The 22,210-nt window shown below is 36.3% G+C and overlaps 1 protein-coding gene across 1 annotated transcript in view; it reads right to left on the bottom strand.

The window, feature by feature from the left end:
- Positions 1-570: 570 nt before the first annotated feature.
- The window catches only part of TMEM47 (transmembrane protein 47), a 35,635-nt gene continuing 13,995 nt past the window's right edge, over positions 571-22,210 (bottom strand). The window contains exons 3-4 of the mRNA XM_014582231.2: positions 15,325-15,465; positions 571-3,823 (exon numbers count right to left, since the gene is read on the bottom strand). Of these exons, the coding sequence (XP_014437717.2) occupies positions 3,645-3,823; positions 15,325-15,465 (320 nt within the window). The 3' untranslated portion in view covers positions 571-3,644. The remainder of the gene's footprint in view (positions 3,824-15,324; positions 15,466-22,210) is intronic.

The raw sequence follows: 22,210 nt of genomic DNA, 5'->3' as shown, positions 1-22,210 counted from the left end.
AAATACTAAAAACTACATAAAACCCAGAGTATAATGTCAAATTCCTTCACTACTCCTGTTTCTAATTGTGCGATTAGGCAGTAGGAAAAATGGTAGCCTACACTGCGTCTCTATTTTGTGCATTTTAAAACAGAAAGTTGAAAAAGACAGGTAATAGTATTCCTTTCTTTTTATCACTGATTGTTCATATAACTCAGGTGCAGAGGACAGAAAGGATCGTGGGAGAGAACACAAGATAAAAATGTAAAAATCTTTTTTTTTTAAATAAAATGAACACGTTGTATTAAGTTGTGTTTTCTAAATAATGTATATTTTAAAAAAGAAAATGAACTGAAGATGTAATTTAGAAACCCTGTCTAAAAGGCTTAGACAGCAGAGAAGACACGAAGTCAACTCACATCAGTGAAACACTTTTATTTTTATTTTTTCCACATAGATAACTTCATGTCAACTACAAAAATCATTAAATGAAGAACTGATTGCGAAACTGCAAACTCAAAATCACTGGAGTGATAAACAAGTTTCCCCCAGATGACTGTCAAGAAAAATAACCAGGATATAATGAATTCATATTTAAATAGTAAACATGTCATGTATTTAGAAATAATAAATACAGAATAGCAGTAGAGAAACTAATAGCATAAACAGCATGAAGTATATTTATTTTTTTAAGACAGATGAAATTTCTAGGCACAGTTTTAGGCATTAAAGAGGACACAGAGGCATAGGTTAGTGTACGCTGCTCTGTACAAAAATACAGTCTGAATAAATTACAGTGCTAGCCATACAATTAGACGTCACTTACCAGTCAGTTCATTGCATGTTTAATAATATACAGGTACATGCTAATCCATATATATCATTTATATTTCAAACACATAGGTCTCTCTATATTTATGTCTTTAAAATTTACACGTTGAACTTATAAAAAGCTAATAGTTGTGCAAGAAATCCAAATAACTAGCCCTGCTGAGTACTGTATGCTGTGTGTGTGTCTCTCTCTCTCTCTATCTCTCTAAGATAAACAATAGGTCTGTGGTTAACAATTTTGCTTAAGAAAACATCAAACAAACCTAAAGCTGCAAAGCCATAAGATTATGTGGGTGAAAATTTCACTCGTGTCCTGATAAACAAAATAGTATTTTGCATGAACAACAATTTTCAGGTTGTACTGAGCTTGTTATTAATGAAACGCTTCCAAATATTGGTGATAGTAGAAATATAGCATAGAGCTCTTCACTGGGAAAGAAAATGAGTTATATGAGGAATCTACTTTTCAGTAAACTGCAAATATGTGTGCCTCCACCTATAACATATTCTGTCATTTTCCAGCTTGTCACATTGACAGAGAATGAACACTTGATAGGACTCGAGATGTAATATCGGTCTAACAGCACACTGCATCCTCTACTAGGACTGAGAAAAGTGCCTTATTGATGTCAGCACCAAAATACTGCTCTTTCATTATTCAGAAACAGAGATCGTCTCACAATAGATGGTGTTTAGTAGCCAAAATCACTATCCAAATATCGTATTTCTCATGCTGCTCTGACAATATGCAATTAACTGTAAGCCAGGCTGTCCCAGATTTTACTATTTCTCAAGAAAATTGCTTCAAAAGATTCTATAATGTTATATTAATGTCTTTTTGGAAAATTTGGACTCAGAGTTTCTTATGATCCTTTACAGAATCATATACTTGAATAAAGGTTTCTCTCTAGGACGCATTTAATCATATTTGTCTATCATTGCTAAGATCAAAATAAGCCTGGTGCTTCATATTTACTTTGTGATTCTATAGAAAATTCATAAGATGAGTGGATTTTTTTCCCCTTAGCATTGGAATAATAAAATAGTTTTTCTTTCTTTCCCATTTTTTGGCTGATGTTTTTGGCAATTATTTTTAAGACAAGCTGAAAGCAGAACTTCTGCTTTGAGAGGTAAAGCAAATTATTAAATACCATTGATGTGGTCCTGCTCTTAATGGATTTTGTAATGCAATAGCACATAGGTATGTTTTAAATGATTTTTTCCCAAGGCTTCTTTCTGCAAGAGGGCCCAAACCAGAACATACTATTTTAGTGTCATTCTTAACAAAAATAATTATTTATAACTTTTATATTTGTACTGTATATTTGATATAAAAATATGTTTATAATTAAACTCTCCAAATTTGTATATTAAACAGAATTAACACAAGTTTGCAATGTGTGATTAATTGCAAACTTATTCCCTATTATTGGTATTTCTTTCTTTTGAACAGTCAGTAAATGATTTCCTCAACATAAATCTATCATAATTGTGCCCACAAGTCAGTTAGACCATCAGTTAACTTCAGAGGACCAGGTGATAACGAGATGAATTCTACTCCTTTACTGAAACATTTAGACATTTATATAAATCTATCGCTAGTCCTTTTTTTTAAAATGAAGACATTCAAAATACTTGCAAAAAATAGCAGCCTTCTATTTTAATGAATTTTACACAAAACAATTATGCTAAATGCTACTCTCTTTTGAACTACAGTGCTTACAAAAGAATCATTAATTTTCAGATTAACACCATTTCAATTTTTCTTCTTAGGTGATTCTATTTAACACTTTCCAGTGAAACAGTAGAGAACATAGAGCAAAAGCTTTAGGATATATGTACTTTTGTACGGTAAATAAGTGTGAATACCAATCTAAGCCTCTTAACAACGTGTACAAGGTTAAGTGTTCAAACCACTTCACTAGAGCAAATATTAATTTTATGTGTAATAGGCAAACGTATGTGGAGGGTTAGGGAGCAACTTATTACCATTTATACTGATGATTCACCTTCTATAAAAATATTTAAGCTTGTTACATATGCACAATTTTTGCTGCAATGTTTGGTAAATGATTTAAAGGGTACAAAAGCAACTCATGCATATTTCTTTCTGGTTGCCCAAGGGAAAGGAGAGACCTTCGATTTTCCCCCATTTTAGATAGGGCTGAGGCACAATGTCTAACCACGTCAGAAAAAGCAAGTTACCAAGTCTTGACTCCCTTCCCAGGGAGATGCTGATTGCCAAAGCATAACCTCCCATTAAGGAGAGTATTCTTTAAAGTGGAATGTGTACCATTAACCAGTTACATTCACAATTCCCATTAGATGCTGAAGGGCAGTTCACTTTTCAAGAGCTCACTCAAGCAAATAACCAACAGCCAATGTAGTCATTGGTTGGGATAAGCAGGCAATAAGGGCTCTAACAGTGGAATCCTTGTCAGTGCAAAGGAACTTCTAAATGTTGCTTATGCCAGCTGTTCCCCTGCAGGCAATAGGAGATTCAGGCAATCCTCATTCCAACTAGTTTCTCACAATGGTTGCTGTCATATAGACCCTTCACTTGTCAAGAAAAATGACATGAACATATTGAAAGTTTGCAGCATTTGCCTATGTCTAATCAGCTCTCTTAATTTGTGCAGGTCCCTAAAATGGATGTAAAAGCTGGTTATGATGTTGACAGCCAAAAGGCAAAAGATATTAAATCAACTGAGCAAACTGCTTGATGCTCCACAAGTGTTTTAGAAAACAGTGAATTAGAAAAGATGCAGACGTAATCCTGTTGTTGGATGGTTGTTTTTGTTGTTGTTGTTGTTTTTAATTTGAGACTATTGGTTCTAGTAGTAGTCTTCATAGTTCTTAGGGTTCAGGCAATAAAGGATGGCACCCCCAAACGAAAATATAGTTGCACCCCAGGCCAGACCATAACCCCAATTGAACTCATGGTAAATTTTCAAGCTCACAGTTTCAATGAACTTGATTGGGTAAAGGACCAGGCTGCAGACCTGTAAAACAACTGAGAGAGAAACAAATCAACATAAAAGTAAAAAATATAAAGCATTGGTTATTCTAAATAGTATACTTTAAGATATCCAACAGAACTTTTCTTGCTTAAATATTTTTGTACAACAATTTAAGAATTACCCTGTTAATAATTAGTAAGTCATTGCTGGTATTTGATGAGATAATTAGTACAATATAATAATTTATATAAGCACATAAAGTAATGATTCTCTTTTAACAAACTCATACATTGTTATCAGTACTACAGCAAGTAGCATGAGTTAAGCTTAACTGTTCCACTACACAAAATCTATAAATAGCTCCCCAAAGAATAGTGACCCCAATACCAAATAAAGTCCTTGCTTTTTGTTCATGCTCCTGAGGAAGTGGAGAATTCAAATTAATTTCTACTGATGAAACTGGTCAACTTGTGATTCAAGATGTGCTTCGTTCTTGCTTCATAATACCATCTAATTCAGCCCAACATTCCAGAAAGTCCTACCTGGTGTCTGCTTGTATTACTCGGACCCCAAACTACTTTCACTCTTTTCCTCTCATCTAGTTCATGCCTCTCATCTTTAAAAACAGGCTCAAGGGGTCAGCAAATGGTGTGCTATTTAAGGCGTGGGATTCCCACATGGTCAACCAAGGTTTGATTCCCAAACCGGGCATCTTGAAAATCATGCTGGGTGCATGTGTGTGCATCTGTAGAATCCCAAGAGAAGAATGAAGGAGAAGGAATTGAAACAAACAAACAAACAAACAAACAAAAAATCAGGCTCAAAAGTCCTCTCTGTTAAGAAGCCACAACCAATAAGACCCCCCTTCTGTGAGATTCAACAGACAATATTTACATAGCTACTTCCCACCTACTTTCAAAGAAGAAGTTTAAGTCAATAGTGGCATGGGAGATGGCATACTGGAAACCTAGGTAATGATGGCTACAAAAACGAAGTTCCTAGTTATAACTTAGTTCTCAGTCAGGACTAAAGGGGAAATGTGATGAGTCATACCTAATAAAATAAACCAAACGAATTAATCAGGAAGGGGAAGTTTGTTTTTGTTTAACTATCTGAAATTAATGTGGTAATTATCCTGTGGTTATTTTTAAATGTGAGAAACTGGAATATACAAGAGATGACGTCTTCCACTTAAGATTTATAACTTCCTATTGGATCAATTACTACATAGTTTGTAGTTTATTTAAATCCCTTTAAATAAAATACAGGGATTTATGGGATGGATCTGCTTCATTTTTGACAAAATGAAAGGTTTTACCCTCAAGAAATAGGCAATTTTCTCCCTAAAAAGTCTGGAATATATATATATATATATATACACACACACACACACACACACTATATATATATAGCGGGAGTTGATAAACTACCTGATGTGATCTGCTAGTTTTTAAACAATGAAACAATGATTTATTGGAATACAGGTATGCTCATTAATTTATGCACTGTCCACACAACAGAGTTGAGGACTTGCAACAGAGACCATATGGCCCACAAAGCCAAAAGTATTTACTTTCTGGCCCTTTACAAACAAAGTTTATCAATCCCTGCTCAGTGATGTAAGTTTTGGGTTAAAATGTTTATTGTTTAATTCATCTTAAAAATACTGTAAATTCTTGAAGTACAAAAATAAAATCATGAAAAATTAAGGGAAAGGAGAAAAGAACAAACTTTGACACAGTCAAAAGTACATATATTGTTGTTTTGTTTTGTTTTAGAGAGATTTTTGCCGTAGGGCATGTGCACTTGCGGGAGAGAAAGAGAGAGACAAAGAGGTAGAAAGTGAGAAATCAGTCCCCAGAAAGATGATCAGATGAGGTGTGTGTGGAGGAGTGTGGCCTAACAAAGGACATTTGGAGAAGGGATACGGAGGTAGAGCATTGACGGGATGGGGAGGTGTGGCGTTATCGGTTGAAGATATTTTGATCAACGGGACTGGGGAGAAATGTTCACATATTGAAATGCTCACATTGTAAGCTAAACAATGCGATTGAATGGAATGTATATACAAAAATAAATAAATTTATAAAAAAATAGATAAATAAAATGTGGCATAGTCATACAAAAAAAAAAAAAAAAAAGAAGAAAGAAAGAAAGATGACACCCAACAATCCCTTATCCTCCATTCTCCTCTTGGGATTTTGCGCCTCCCTGGATATACACACACATACACACACACGTGCCTGGTGTGTTTGAAGCGCAGTTGACTATGTGGGTGTCCAGCAACGTAACCATTACACTATCTGCTGATCCCTATATATATTTTTGATATACTTTATTAGTTAAAAAAATAAGCAATAGGATGGATATTGTATCTAATTAAACTGGAATTTTATGTTTTAAAATCTACGCTCCTTGATATTAGCAGATGGCATAATGGTTACATCACTGGAGTCTCACGTAGTTGCCTGTGGTTCAAGTCCCAGATCTGGAGGCTTGAAATTCATGCTGGGTGTTGAGTGTGTGCATGACCAAAATCCCAAGAGGAGAATGGAAGAGAAGGATTGTGGCTTGGCCATCTCTCTGGGCGGGGGAGAGATTTCTCACTTTCTGTCTCTCTGTCTCTCTGGTAAGTGCACATGATCTATAGCAAAAATCTTTTTAAAAAAATCTGCTCTCCTCTATTGTCAGCACCTGTAAGAGATCATTATTATCAGTAAGATTAATGTTCCTATAAAGTCTACATAACAGTCTCTGTCCCCAGCATACAATTGATAACAATAGCACATTCATGATGGTATGGTTCTCTAAAACCTTTACTTTCTTTAAAGTTTTGACTAGGGGTCAAGGGATTTTCCTGGAATGAGATATAAGAATTCCAAACATCTTTGCCCTGTAATTCAACACTGCTCTAAGGCAGCGCCGCCCTACCATCCTGTTACTACTGAGAGTAGATAAACAGACACATAGGATCACATAAAAGGAGAACCTCTCAACTCAAAATAGATATCACACATTTTAGTTTAAATCTGAGAAAATGTTTTAGGTCATTGGTAGGACTCAGCTGAAAGCATATTATATAACCCATATTTCATCTATTTCCAACCAGTAAATGCTAAAATGTATAGTAACTTTAAAAAAAAATTCAGCTGGCTCTGTGCTTTTGTGAAGAAAAGGAAACTTTCATGCTTTAAATATCTTCAAACTAACAAGCAGCCAATTACTATCAACCATGAACTACAGAAGAAAAAAGAATCTAGTTATGAAGTACTTTTAAAAAAAGCATTTTTCCTTAGGTTTCCATCCTTTGGTTGCTAGTTAAATCATGGCTGATCTTGCCAGGATATGACTGTAGTACACGAACGTTAGTTACCTACGGCAACTCATTTACTCATTCAACAAAGCCATGCATTCAATCAATATGTGAATGTTTCTAAAGTGATACAGTGTAAAGGATTATTGGTATTGAAAGGGACAATCTTGTCTCTGTCACAGGTAGGCAGTCCAGTAGTAAATAAATACAGAGTATAATGGTAAGTATGGTTGAGATATGAAAACCCAGGAAAGCAGGAAAAGATAGGGATGAAGGTTGCTCTTGAAGATCGATGGCAGGAGAAGGCGTCCATGGGGAAGTGAATATATGAACATAGATCTGAATGAACTCAGGTGCAGGTTATAAGACAGTAGGTGAATATTTCAGGTGGAGGGAATGGACAGTGCAAAACTCTTAGCATGGGAGCACATATGGTGGACTGGAACATCAGTAAGAAGGCTGAGGGCATAGCACAGATAGCAGAGAAAGAGAGAAACGTGGGATGAAACCAAAGAGACAGCAGGACCCAGAGGATTCATGGATGGCCTCATGAACCATGGTTAGGGGGCCAGGTTTCATTATACATGTGACAGGCAGTTGCTGGGAGAGTATAAGCAGAGAAGAATTAATCTGAATTATATCCTAAAAGGATTCCACTATTGCTTTTGTGAACTGGTCAGTTTCTGGAGTGAGGTGGCTATCTAGGCTGCATTTAGAATTCATTTCAATGTGTTTTATTTAGCAAATATTTGGCCTCCATGGTATAATATAATGACATAATTTCCTTCTAATGGAAAAGTGGAACTACAGCTCCATTAGGCTCCATTGGCATACTCTCCTCAACAGCTTTCTTAGACCTTTGTTGTACTGGAGCAGGGTGAAAATTACCCAATAATGCTTTATGCCTCTAAATTATTTTGCTCTCTTTAGAATCACAGGGAAAAATATACATATAATAACAAAGTTGAGGGAAAAATATAATCCTGTATTACAAATAATTTTTTGCACTTAATAAAACATATAGATGCAGGTAAACTGCTTCTTTGAAGCAAAAAGAAAAGAAAAACAATCCTAGAGTTTAGAAGTTAGGAAAATGTCACAATACTTTATTTCTATTTTACCATCAACCAATGAAATACAATAGGCACAGGCTGTGGTATTTTCTATGCTCTGCCTCAGAGACAGTATAGGTAAGTTATGGAGAATTTTAGAATTTGAAGGGAATGTGAGGTTTGTTTTATGTCCCCCCCCTCCCCTCCACCCAAACACTGTTTTGAAAAGAGGCAACAAAATTGCCAACCACAAAATTGTATTCATAGAGCCATGATAAGAATTAAAGGTACTAATTCTTGTGGGGTGTTTTTTTCCTGCTTTTAAGAGGTTATTTTTCAACCTTTTCAATATTTAATGCTAAGTGAGGCAAGCCAGACTATGAAATAAAGGCATTATATATTGGATTGCTGGCCAAATATCCATGAACAGATGGACTGAAAAAGTGTGGCACATATACTCTATGGAATACTATTTAGCAATAAAAAACAACAAGACCCTGGCATTTGATAGAAAGTGGTCGAATATGGAAGAGTGAAGTGAGCCTGGCTATGAAAGAAATGTATTGTATGAATACACTTAATATATGCCAATTATCCACACTCTATGGTAAAGATTGAAATTTTGAAGGACATAAAAGCAGTGAAAATAGTTATGAACATTGAAGACAGAGTGGATGGGGAGGGTGGAGTAGGAAATAGTATAGAGAAGGAAATCAGGGAGAAAAAATAGAGTCATGACATTTGTGGGACACAGAAATGGTTTATTACCTCTTAATGATAACATGTATAGTATTCTCAACTGGACTGGTCTGAGAAGTACTGCATGTTGGGTAAATTCTCTTTACATATCAAATGATGTATAGCAATCAAGTGTTTAAAAAAAAGAATAATTTTTTTTAAATTATGAAAAAAAATGGAAAACTATTTGCTGCTGCTGATGTGTGTAGCAATGTCTTTGTCTTGACTTATATGCACGGTAATTGTGCTGGAAAAAGGAATATACACTGTAAATATAATACAAAAATAAAATATTATATATTAATAATGCTATTATATCTTTAATGATATTATTAATTTTAATATCATTATTGGAAGATATAATAGCAGGGAGGGCGACTGTAGATACTAGAGATAGTATAGGAGGGTGTGGTCGACTGACTACATGGGAGTCCAGTGACATAGCCATAAGCCACCGGTTCTCTGGGTTTCTCCTGGAAGATTACACTTGAGTTGCTTGAGCAACAATTGGCTTGCTATTATACCCTTTATGGGTTGCCTTCTGATCCATGTTTCATTCCTATATCCCTTACCATACTCCTTTTAAGTCTCAAAGTTTTTGCGCTTCATTGTATCTCAGAGTCTGCTTCTGGTGAAAGCAGACTGGCAAGTGACAAGACCAGATTAGTATTTCAGAAAATGCACTCATGTGCTTGTGTATAAGGCAGACTACCTAGAGAAGAGATGAAGAGATGAGGGAACGACAGGCCCCTAGGAGGTCAGTCAGTGCTTGAAACCTGTGTACTTGTGGGGAAGAAACGTCAAGGCAAAGAAAAGACCATAGAGAAAGAACTGCACAACTATAATAGATTCTAAGCAAAGGAAAGGAAGGAGTCCCACAGACATCTTAGATCATATATTATCATACAAAAAGAAAATGACATAGAGGAAATCCATACTTGGGAACTGAGATGTTCCACTTGAGGAATAGCTGTGGCCTCATAATGGTGGTGTATGTAAAGAAAGCACAGACATAGGAGATCATTTAAAGGTGGACTCGATAGGCTTTACCAACTAGTTCTATCAGGTGTAAAATTTACAAAACAAAATAATAATTTGGAGAATGAAAGCATTTACCCATGAAGGGCAAATATGAAACTAACAAATTATTTTGTTCCCTAATCTTAATTACATATTTAATTCCTACAAGTAGGAGTACTTTAAAACTGTTAGAAAGTGAAACTGTAAACTATTCTAATCAAAGGGTAGTTGGATATTGACACATGGAAAATAATAGAGAGTCCAAAGATCTGTGAGTGGAATTCCCTTTAAGTTTGAAATCTGAGTTGGAGGCTGATTTTTCTGTCAAAATCTACACTCCAAAGGCACTTGCTATCTCGCTGTGATTTATAGGATGGCGACAGGGGTGCAAAACACAAGCCTCTAACCAGAGATAACTCAGAGATGATAATCAGTTGCAGGACTCTGAAAACAAACAAAAAAAATCACTGTTCTGCAGAAACAGTCATTTCCAGGAGGCCTTTTATGGATATAACAGAAAGGAAACATCTTTAACAATACAATAAACAAGGATTCTTTTTTTGAAAATCTGAATTATAAGAGGCTGAGAATTTTCTGCAATTTGTATTACAGGCCTTGGGGGGAAAGGTAAAACAATCATCCTAAGGCCCTGGGGGGCATAAAAATGATCTGCAGAAAGTTCAAATCCAGACAATAAAAAAAATAAACTTAGAAAGAAGTGATGCCTCTACATTCATCAAGTCCTTAGTGAAGAGAATCACATTATCAGTTAGCAGAATCACATCCTGTATTATCTATCCTCATCAGTTACAGAGAAAGAACTACGCCATTGTCGACTGTGCTGGAATCGTGTACAGCTTTTATTATGTGCAGTGGTTCAGCCAGGCTGCACTGAGGCCTTTATGACATCTCAAGTTGCTGATTTCCTTCAGGTGGGTGTTCCCGAGAGATGGGAGAACTAAAGTTACAGAGTGGACTCCAGCTGCAATACGTAGTTGGCAACTGAATTCAAAATCATGGTGGATTTTACTCTGTTTTCTCTGTGTGTGACATGGACCCAAGTAAAGATGACTCACGAGTCCATCTCCGGGCTTCAAGTCAGACTGATGCCCTGAATTTAAACCCTGACTCTGCAACTTACTAGTTGGAGAACCGGAGGAAACTACTTAACTTTTTTGAATCTGTTTTCTCAGTGATAATATTTGAAAAAGAAATTATTTTAAGATTGTTACATCACAGACTGCATGTGTTAAATGTCTATCAGTGTGGCACATGGTAGGTACCCAGTTAATTATTATTATCAGCATTACTACTATAAATCTTCATTTATAGAGTCAGATATTTCTGAAGTTGAGACATCTAAGACCAATGGGTAGGAGAGGCATGGAAAATGAGGCAATGTGTTAGCCGGGCTGCAGTGATGGGTAGTTCTTAGTTCTTCTAGCAACTATTCCAGCAGGTAATAAGCCCTCACTAAATGAAGGACATTAGAAAAATAGAAGATCAAATCTTTTTCTTTGGAGAGATTTTTTTTCTCTATAGGTCGTATGCACTTGCCGGAGGGACAAAGAGACAGAAAGCGAGAAATCACCCCCTCAGCGGGGATGGACATGCCACAATCCCTTTTCCTCTATTCTCTTCCTGGGATCTTGGACACACACACACACACACACACACACACACACACACACGCACACACCTGTTCAGCATGAGTTTGAAGCCACTGGGTCTAGGACTTGAACCATAGTCAGCCATGTGGGAGTCAAGCAACATAACTGCTATGCTATCTACTGGTTCTGAGAAGATAAAATCTTAAAAATCTGTTTGACCGTCTTTATGAGACTCAATCATCAGTTTTCAGTAAAAATCCTTAGAGTGTATTATCTTAGATCAAGATATACACTTTGTATGCTGTAACTGCCTGATATATTTGTGAAATAAATGAACGAAAATATAAATAAATGAAAAAAATCATTTTGATAGTTAATACTTTCTTGAGTCGCTTTGGTCCTCACTTTGTGGTCATGTGAAACTTGCTGTTTCATATGTCCCTAAGAGAGAAATGGCTTTTAAAAAAACTGAATGACAGGAGTCAGCTGGTGGTCTGGTGGTTAAAGTGCTGGACTCACATGGCTGACAAGGGTCTGAGTCCCAGACGTGGCAGCTTGAAAATCATGCCAGGTGTGTACGCATGTGTGCCTAAAATAAATGCTAGGAGAAGAATGGAGACGGGATTCCTGCATGGTCAACTCTTCTGGGGGATAATTTCTCACTTTTCCTCTCCCCCCCCCCAGGAAAGTACACGTGCCCCATGGCAAAAATCTAATAAAACAAAATAAAACTGAATGAGAGTTAGTTAACTATTTACATGCTTGTTTTCCTTCACCAGATTATTAGTGACATGCCTTAGTCTTCTTTCCATCGTTCATTCAAAAACTATTTATTGAGTGCCTATGAGTACCAGGCATAGCAGCACACAGCACTGAATTCAGAAAGGTATGCCATCCTGGATAGAGATGTTTCCAAGTAGTAGAGACATGTCTGTTTTGATTTTATGCACTGCACATTTTAGCAGAAGAAATGAAAGACTCTCTTTGTTGAGATAGGTGTCATTCTCCATGTGTGTGAACAAAATATTGCTTGTTATCACAAGACTTGACATTATTTGGAGAGGAACACATTTTCAGAAGAGATGAGAAATGCAGACCAAGACAAGTAAAAGGGAAAAAGGATCCCAAGTACACATTTACAAAGAACCACTAAACTGCATTCCAAGTGAGACAAGCCAACCCCTGGAATAAATATCATTACTAAGAAGTAAGCAAAATATACAAGCATAACTTTAGCTAGCATTATTTCAAGTAGGCAGATTTTCTAACCTTGCAAATCTTACACCCAAATCAATAATGGCAACTCTCTAATGGCTTTTACAATGGAGAGAGAGAAACGTTTTCATGACATGTTACAAATAACCAGTAAGTTTTACCTTGCTTATATTCAAAGCGAATGCTGAACTAATGGTTATTTCAAAACAAGCTTCCGTAATCACAGGGTTAAAAGAGAATGAGTAAAATTAAATCTCAGCACATGTACATTTAAAAAATGTTGCAGTATAAGGTTCATTTTAGAACTCAGCAGGTAGAATAGCACCGTATGAATTTTGCTGCTGGAATTCCTTTCATTATTTCATAATTTACTAATATTTGTGGTAGCTGGAGCTAAATCAAAATCTGTATTCTTGGCAAAACCCATTACCTTTAACGTAGGTTCGTTTACAATTCATTTTCTGTACCAACCAGTACTTATTTTCACAAATTTTACTGTATTTGGAAAAAATACAGCTTTTGTTTTTTAGGGAAAAAAAGCAGAAACTTTCTATTACTGTTCTAGACAAGTTTATAATAGATATATATTCCATTACAATGGATTTCTTTAAGATTCTGCATATGCCATTGCATAGTAAGATAAAGAATAAATGGAATTGGGACCAGTTGGTGTAATGGCTATGTTGCTGGACTCCCATGTAGTTGACCATGGTTCAAGTCCCAGACCCGGTGGCTTAAACTCACACTGGGCATGTGTGCATGCGTGCCCAAGATCCCAAGAGGAGAATGGAGGAGAAGGGATTGCAGAGTGACCATATTCCTTGGGGGGTTGATTTCTTGCTTTTTGGCTCTCTGTCTGTCTCTGTCTTTCTGGCGAGCGCACGTGCCCTATAACAAAATCCTCTCCAAAAAATAAATAAATTGAATAAATAATAAAGTTTTAAAAAAAAGAAGACTAGACTAAAACATCGCCCATATCATCCTAAAATGAGGAATGTCTGTGTAGTCTAAAAGCCAGAATTCCAGTTTTAAATAATGGTGTATAATTTCAGAACAATTTATCAAAAATTCTATTACAACTGATAATCTAATCATTATGTTAATATGTCCTAGTTGCAAAGACAAATTTACACTACAATTAAAATGTCTAAGTTATTTCATTCTGAAAAACAGTAAAAGAATCATGGTATCTCCATGACCCAAGAAATAAACTAGAAAGTAGGGATGGGCTTTTTAGGGGACTCTTCAAGGGCACTAAATTCTTTACAACAGAGACGTTCATTATGCAGGAGTACATTAAAATAATGATACTATGGTTATTACCTAAGACTGCTAAACAGTTTTTTGTAATCATGCTTTCCAGTGTATTAATAAAGTATCTGTGGTGAAACATAGGTGAGTTTTACAGGTATCTTACTATAATGTTTAGTCTGATAGGCATGCAAGAAAGAGTTGCATGAATGAGTCCAGAAATCAGCAGTGAATGAACCACTAGTTTAAGATCTGGTAGCTTCCCAACCTCACGTTGGCCCATAATTATTACATGATCTTGAGCAAGTCACATTAAAAAAAATGAGTTATATGTGCTTCTGGATTTCTTCAGCCTTTCAGATCTTCATTTTTATGACACCTACATCCTGATCAGGCTTCAGTGGTGTTAAGGAGATGAACTGTTTTAGAAACAGCAGGGGGCAGTAGAATGCTTCTGATTTTATTTTATATTTTAGCTCAAGCTACCCTTTAAATTCTGAGAAATTTCATCTATTCCAATCTTTAAACAGCTTTTAAAATTCCATCTAACAGCCTAGATGGTTCCGTCAGTGTCTTCATTATTGACAGTTACAGGGGCTTATTTTGCAGTCTTCAAATCTGATGTGACTGACAGGGTAAATTGGAGGTACCACAAGAATATTTCAGTTTGAGTCAAAAAGAACAATATATTCAAGGATATTCTTATAAAAGAAAATTAAAACTCACATCAAATAATGTCCTGGGCTTTAAGCCTGCAAGCACTTTTTCTAAATAGCTCTCTTAGTTTACCCTGATCGGTATCTTAATCGAAGCTGTGCTTCATAGAATGATGACTGTTAAATTAATGAATACATGATTGACCTCATATAATTGACTGGTCTGATGGCTCAGGTTGGATGTTGTGATTTTTCTGTATAACCATGTTTATTTCCAAAGAAAGCTATGCCTTTAAGGGTATATGTTTTGGAATTTATTTTTTCAATTTCACGTCAGAAAAAAATAATGGTGCCTTAAGCTCACCAAAGGGATCATAAAAGGAGGAAAACAACTGGATGTGAAAAGACTGTTGGTAAATACATCTGTTACAGTTCCTAAGGCAATGGCCTTGTAAAGGAGTATTATTTATTCATGTGTTGGTTAGAAGTTTAGAAGTTGCCATAACGTTTTGTGAAATGCTTAACACAGTTTTCACTGGTAATATGATAAACCTTGAGCCAATTTACCTTAAAATATAACAAACATCGCTCAATCTTTACGTAATGCAGCGAACACATACTGCTTCTGCATGAGAAGGGAGGATGGTAGAAAGGGTCATGAAACTTTAATATCGGTTTGAAAGTAATGAATATGTTTACCTGCTGCAAAAAGCATGACGGCAACAGGTCTGTAGAAGCGCCTCCGAGATCCCACGCAGATAGAAATCAGACCCACCAGGAACGCAATGAGAATGATGGCCGCACCGCCCAAGAGTAAAGCCAAAGTAGCAATCTGCCAATCTAGAAACAAACAAACACAAAAAGGCATTGCTTGTAAGCAGTAAGTCCTCAAAGAGTCCACAGAACAAAGAGCAGTCTTCTAAAAGGTCCCGGAAAATGCATTATTATGAAAATACTAAGCACAGGTTTCAATTTTTTTTTTGCACCAAAGTAAACTCACACCTTATTTTGTTTCTCCACAAACTTTATGAAGTCCCCTCATCTGCTTTAGCAGCTTTCACTTTGCAGCAGCTCAATGGATGTGATATGACTGTATGCTAAGCACCCTTTGGAGGTTCAAAATGTTTTGCAACAAAAATGAATGTAAATGTCCATATCCAGGGTTGGCCCTGTAGCACAGGAGTTAATTGCTGTGCATTGGGAACTGGATCCCACATGGCAAAATGTGGTTGAGTCCCAACCCTGGCAGCTTGAAAAACATACCAGACACATGCAAGTGTGTGTCCAAAATCCTAATGGGAAGGAGAAATGAAAGAAAAGGGATAGTGGTGTGAGTATATCCATTGGGGGTTTGTTCTCTCTCTCTCTCTTTCTGGCAAGTGCATAGGCTCTCTGGCAATAAAATAAAATGAAGTAATTATTCAGAAAAGTTCCTAAAAGCTCAGCAGAATTTTTAGGTCAGGAGTTTGCTATGCTTTTCTTCTGTGAACTCTATTTGGCATTCATGTTAAGTCAAGGGTCCCCTTCATGACCTATTTCTAAGACTATCATGATTTAAATTTTTATTGTGCTATAAAGTTTACACATCTTAAGTACAGAAAGTAGAGAAGTTGATAAATTTTTATATCTATTTAGACAGTAATGTAACCACTATTCAGATTAAGATATGTATCTTAATTTCTATCAGCCAGAAGCTTCCCTTGTGGCCCTAATCATTCAGTCACCATCCTCCCACACAGGGTACAGAAGACATCTATCAAGGATGATAAATTCATCTATCTACATGGATGAATTTTGTTTTGCTTCTTCTTAAAACTTCACAAAAATGGAATGAACTCTTGTGTCTGGCTTTAAAGTCTCTTATATTCACTTAGGTTGTTGTGTGAATAGTTCCCTTCTTTTGCCTTTCTTGTCTTCCCCTTCCACCTCCACTAAAACAATTCACCAGCAAACTAGTATCAAGAGCATTTGTCCCCCCCCCCCACTTCTTTATCTCCTTGAAGTCTCACTGTTATATTTACCATCACAGGGATGGTTTCTAAAATTAAATATTCCCAGGGAACCAGAATGGACTCTAAATGGCTCCCTTCATGCATACATAGAAACGGTAAGCATATATTGACCACTTACTACACACAGAGCTCTGCACACCAACACTTTCAAAGACTCTCTCGCCCTTAGTGAAATGTAAAGCTCACTGAAAAGTCACTTGTCATTTCCTATAAAACAAAGAGGCAGAAATATGGAAATTTTCCAAATGGAAAATTGGTCCATTTTCCATTCCTAAGGATAGAATCTTCTCTCAGATGTAGCCAAGTGAATCTATGAAGGTACTACTCAGGTTAGGAAGCCTCACATAAAACGATACTGTGGATAGCAGCACTCAGCAGTGGAGGAGGTTTGGAAGTCCCTGGCTGCCTCTTCTGGCTCTGTTTAATGTATGTACAGGAAATGAAAATAGATTTTAATATATTGTTAAATTGCGGTGCTTTCTATCCAAAGTCCTGAAATGGTATTTTGATGCTTCCCCCTAAAATGACCCCTATAGGAAGCTTCCAAAGCACTACAAGATGAAGGATGAGTGGGGGAACCTATGATACCCTAAGATTTTCTTCTTTCATTTATACATCTGTAATCGTGTATAAAGCATCCTCTTCCACACCCTCTCTTTCTCAGAAATTTTGGATGCTTCATTGGTACCCAACTACAACAACTTGCCCTGCAATCAGGAAACAAACAAACAAGGGAAAAATAGAACAAAACCACACTTCTTAAAAAATAAAGATGAATCACAAGAAAGTGAAGAGTATTTTTGATGCCATATATTTGTAACAAAGCCATACAACTTCAAACAAAAGTATATCTGACTTTCAACTAGAAGTTAAAAGGATAGCCATACTATGGCTTTTTTATTCCATAACAGCATGGAGCTTTGAATTAAAAAGGCAAAAGAATAAGCCTTACATTTGGAAGTATTCTTTGAATTAAAAAGGCAAAAGAATAAGCCTTTTATTTGGAAGTCTCTAAATTTCTTTGGAAAAGTTTATACATAGCACAACTATATTGCAGTGTAACATATGGAAAGCCTTCTGAAAACTTGTGTGTAAGTTGAAATTTCTGAATAAAAAAAATCAAAGCTAAATGACATCAAAGTGTTTTGGGCACAGAGAAAAGAATAAAATCCATCTAACTATCCATCAAACTCCTGGAGAGTTTGATTCTGAGAGCCGATGCAAGTATGTGCTTTCTAAAGTTGAACTACGCTTTTACAAAATGATTACTTTTAGCAACTTCCCCTAAATTATTTTATAAAAATAAGAATTAAAAAAATTGGCTTTGTTTAAATTAAGATATAGCCAAAGATCCACTTTTTAAGAAAATCTTAAAAGTATAATAGATTGCTTTTCTTTCTTTCTTTTTTTTTTTTTTTTTGGAGAGGTTTTCGCTATAGGGCGCGTGCACTCGCCAGACAGACAGAGAGAGACAGAAAGACAGAAAGCGAGAAATCACCCCCCAGGGGGGATGGTCACGCTGCAATCCCTTCTCCTCCATTCTCCTCTTGGGATCTTGGGCACACACGCACACGCGCCCGGCGTGAGTTTTAAGCCCCCGGGTTCGGGACGCAAACCGTGGTTGACTACGTGGGAGTCCAGCGACATAGCCATTACGCTAACTGCTGGTTCCCTAGATTGCTTTTCTTGATAAGCTCTTTCACATAGCTCTATATGCATGAAATGTCACATATTTCTTTTCACTTCTAATTCAAAATCAGAGAAAATAATTTTGATGACTTTTCTCTATGTTAAATATCCTCAATAAATAGCTGAAATATATGTTTGCATTCTGTAAAGATAGTCCAAGATGGAAAAAAATTGGTAAACAGTCCAGTAATGGATCAGATGATTACAATGTTCAGTTTTGTTGGTCATGATCTCTGTTGTATCTATGCAACCCTGCCACATAGCATGAAAACAGTCACAGACCCTATGTAAACAATTGAGCATAGCTGTGTCCCAATAAAACTTTATCTACACAAACAGATGGTGGGTGGGAAGGTTTTGACCCTGTTGTTTGCAGCAAATGTTGAACTTTTTTTTCTTTTTAGGTAAAGGCCTCTCAGACGATAAAAATCACCTAATAAAGTTGATTAAGGAGTAATACAAGAGTGTGAAGTGATGCTTACCTAACGTAAGAATAGAAGTCTGCAAAAAAACTCTAATCAAACTTTACAGTGAATTTCCTCTCAACAGTACTACTCTATTTCACATGGAAAACCAATAAAATGCAATAGTAGAAGGGAGTAAGAGAGTAAGTTATTAAAAGGGAATAGAATCTAATTAGGAAGGGAACCTCTTATAGCATAGGAAATACTTATAAACAATTGATAAAAGCAGCAAGTTCTGGATTTTCTTTTAAATGTTCTAAATTTATTTTTAATACTAGTGGAGGCTAATGAGACAGTCACTACAGACATAAAATCAACAAGAAGAGTTCCCAACATCATCGTTCTTGTGACATTGTGACCCTTCTCTCTGGTCCACAACCAGAGATGTCTGCTCAAACAGAAATGTCACTAATTTTTCAAGAGAGACTAGAAATGGGCCATGACTGCTACTGTCCTGGCCGGAAGCTGGGACTTACACTAGGGTATTGAGACTATATCCCTAGTGGATGGTGCCAAGTTTCAGAATTGTCATCATATCCATTTGGAGTGGTTCACTCAGGCTAGTTGCCCAGGACCAAAGCTTTAAATTGCTGACCAGTTGAAACTCAATCAGGAAACTAAAAAATGGTTACATATGATTATCATAATCGAGGACCATAGTGATTTTTCAAGGTGCAGCCCGGGTATTTCTGAGCTGAGAACAGAGTTTTCGGGCATCCTGTCTATTTTAGTAAATAATCTGTTGTCCAATTAATAGGGATAGCCTGAGAGGTGAAATAGTTAGAGACCATGTAAATTCCTCTCTCTTACTGAATAAAAATGGAATATGGAGCACAAGAGAAGTGAAAAATATTTTACAGATATTGATCATTAAGATAATAATATGCTGGCTCAGCCAGGTGGCATGGTGGTTAAGGTGGCTGGATCTTACATGGCCAACTGCATAAAATGATTCCTGGACCGGCAGCTTGAGAAATACTCTGGGCATGTGCGCAAATGTGTCCAAAATCCTGAGAAGAGAATGGAGAAGGGATTGTGGTGTGGTCATTTCTCCTGGGGGGGTGATTTCTTATTTTCATTCTCTCTCTCTCTCTTTCTCTCTCTCTCTCTCTCTCACTCTCTAGCCAGTGCACATTAAAAAAAATTATATAGCAAATTAAAAAAAAAATGCTGGAATGGGCCAGCAGGTGGTGTGGTGGATGAGATGACTGGATCCCATGTGGCCAACTGTGCAGTTCAAGTCCCAGGCCAGCAGCTTGTAAAACATGCTGGGCACATATTTGTGTTGCCCCAAATCCCAAGAGGAGAATGGAGAAGGGATTGCAGCATAGTCATTCCCCCTGGAGGGTGCTTTCTCACTTTCTCTGTCTGTCTCTAGTAAACATTTATGCCCTACAGCAAAAATACAAACAAACAAACAAAAACGTTTTAAAGAAGAAGGAAAGATAATAGACTAGGTTTTGTGTTGACACTGATAGACAGATATTTGCTTCCCAACCAAAGTCTGATATTAAATTAGCCAAGAATATATACACATAAAATGTTTGGTTATATACTATAGGAATTTGGAAATTTTCCAGCAATGTTATAATAAATGACCAGAAAGCTTGCCTCTACCCTAATGATTTTTGCATTAAAAGTTTTGTATGCTATAAATACTTGCTATGCCTTATTGTGTTTGCAAAACAAATTAAAATGTCATCAAATTCTCAATTTTCAGCCCCATTTCTTCAAAAACGTTATGTATTTTAAGTTCTTATAATCAGTTGATTTCTGTATCAATCTTAGTTCCCCAATTATGGCCCTCACACATTTAGTCAGATGAAGTATGAAGAGTCCTTAGAGATTTATTACTCTGCCTTCATTTTCCACACTCCCATAAATGATGAACTGATACTTAGTGGAGTAGTTAACATAAACCAGTCCTGCAGAACATCAGTGGCCACAGTGCTATTTTATAAACTGTAGTGCTCTGCATATTTAAAACTGACTGTTGTTCTATGTCAGGCCAGTGGTTCGGAAACCCGAGTTTGAAGTCTAAGACCTGAGAGAACAGGTGCTCCATTTTCCACACTCCCATAAATGATGAACTGATACTTAGTGGAGTAGTTAACATAAACCAGTCCTGCAGAACATCAGTGGCCACAGTGCTATTTTATAAACTGTAGTGCTCTGCATATTTAAAACTGACTGTTGTTCTATGTCAGGCCAGTGGTTCGGAAACCCGAGTTTGAAGTCTAAGACCTGAGAGAACAGGTGCTCCTCAGTTCTGAGGAAATGATATACATTCAGGTCCATAAACTGGTGAGGGCTCGAATGGACTGAGAGCCATTTCTTTGGGATCTGGAAACTAAATCTGAAACGAGGCTGTCATATTATGTCCCGCAGTTGCATAATAAAAATTCGGCAGGCTCTGTGTTATAATTTCAAGCCTGTCATTAATATGCAACTCAGGAACTAAATTCAAGTCTTCTTTCAAGGTATTATCATTAGCCAGCATCACTTTCCAGTGTCTGTAGATGTTTTGGCATTCTGCAGAATTTTGCTACTTACTTTAGCAGTATAATACATGAGATGGGTCTGAAATCACCACTGCATTATGAAAATTTCCTGGGCCACATTCGAACTATCCAATTGGGGAATTCCCTTTAGGGAACTTGTGGTCAAAATTCACTTCCAATTTTCAGGAAATGCAAATTCTTAATGAGGATACATTTTCCACGCTTTTGAGCCAAGGCCAACATACCATACCAATGCCTACAACTCTCCTCTAGTCATTTAATTTAGATAACCTTACTTGTCATATACAGGCTAATTTATTTTACCTCTGTAGGTATTTTTTTATATACTGAGATCAGTTCTATTATACCCTGAGCACACAATTGCTACTTTTTAAAAAATTAGACATAATTAAAAAGTAATGAAGAAACAGATTCTTAACCATCAATTCAAGTCCCTCTCTTTGGGTGTGTATTATTTCTGTACATGTATTCTATTGTTTCAATGAATAATTCTCAGTATTTTGTAATTCTCATTAGAAATTAAGTCACAAGTTTTTAGAACTTTTATAGCCACATTTGAATTTATCAGATTGACACTTGTATTTTCATCTTGGAATCACCCCTCCCCAAGGAAATTATTTTAACTAAAATGGTATCTGTTACTATAATCAAAATCATTCACTGGACAACTATAAATACTAATTGTACATATCTTTTGACACCACCGTTAAGCAAACATTCCCCATAAATCACCTAAATAAACTGGACCATTTTCTTTCATTCTCAGCAGTCAGTTCTTCTGAATAACTTTACTCACTTGTAGGACGTATTTATAGCAAAACATTTAAATATAACTTTATGTTGGTGAGAGCTTAAAAAGCTGATTTAGGGGACCAACAGATGGCATAATGGTTACGTT

Source organism: Tupaia chinensis, unplaced genomic scaffold (assembly GCF_000334495.1).
Source record: "Tupaia chinensis unplaced genomic scaffold, TupChi_1.0 Scaffold142961_1, whole genome shotgun sequence".
Classification (NCBI taxonomy): Eukaryota; Metazoa; Chordata; class Mammalia; order Scandentia; family Tupaiidae; genus Tupaia; species Tupaia belangeri.
This window is presented reverse-complemented; position numbering and strand designations above follow the sequence as displayed.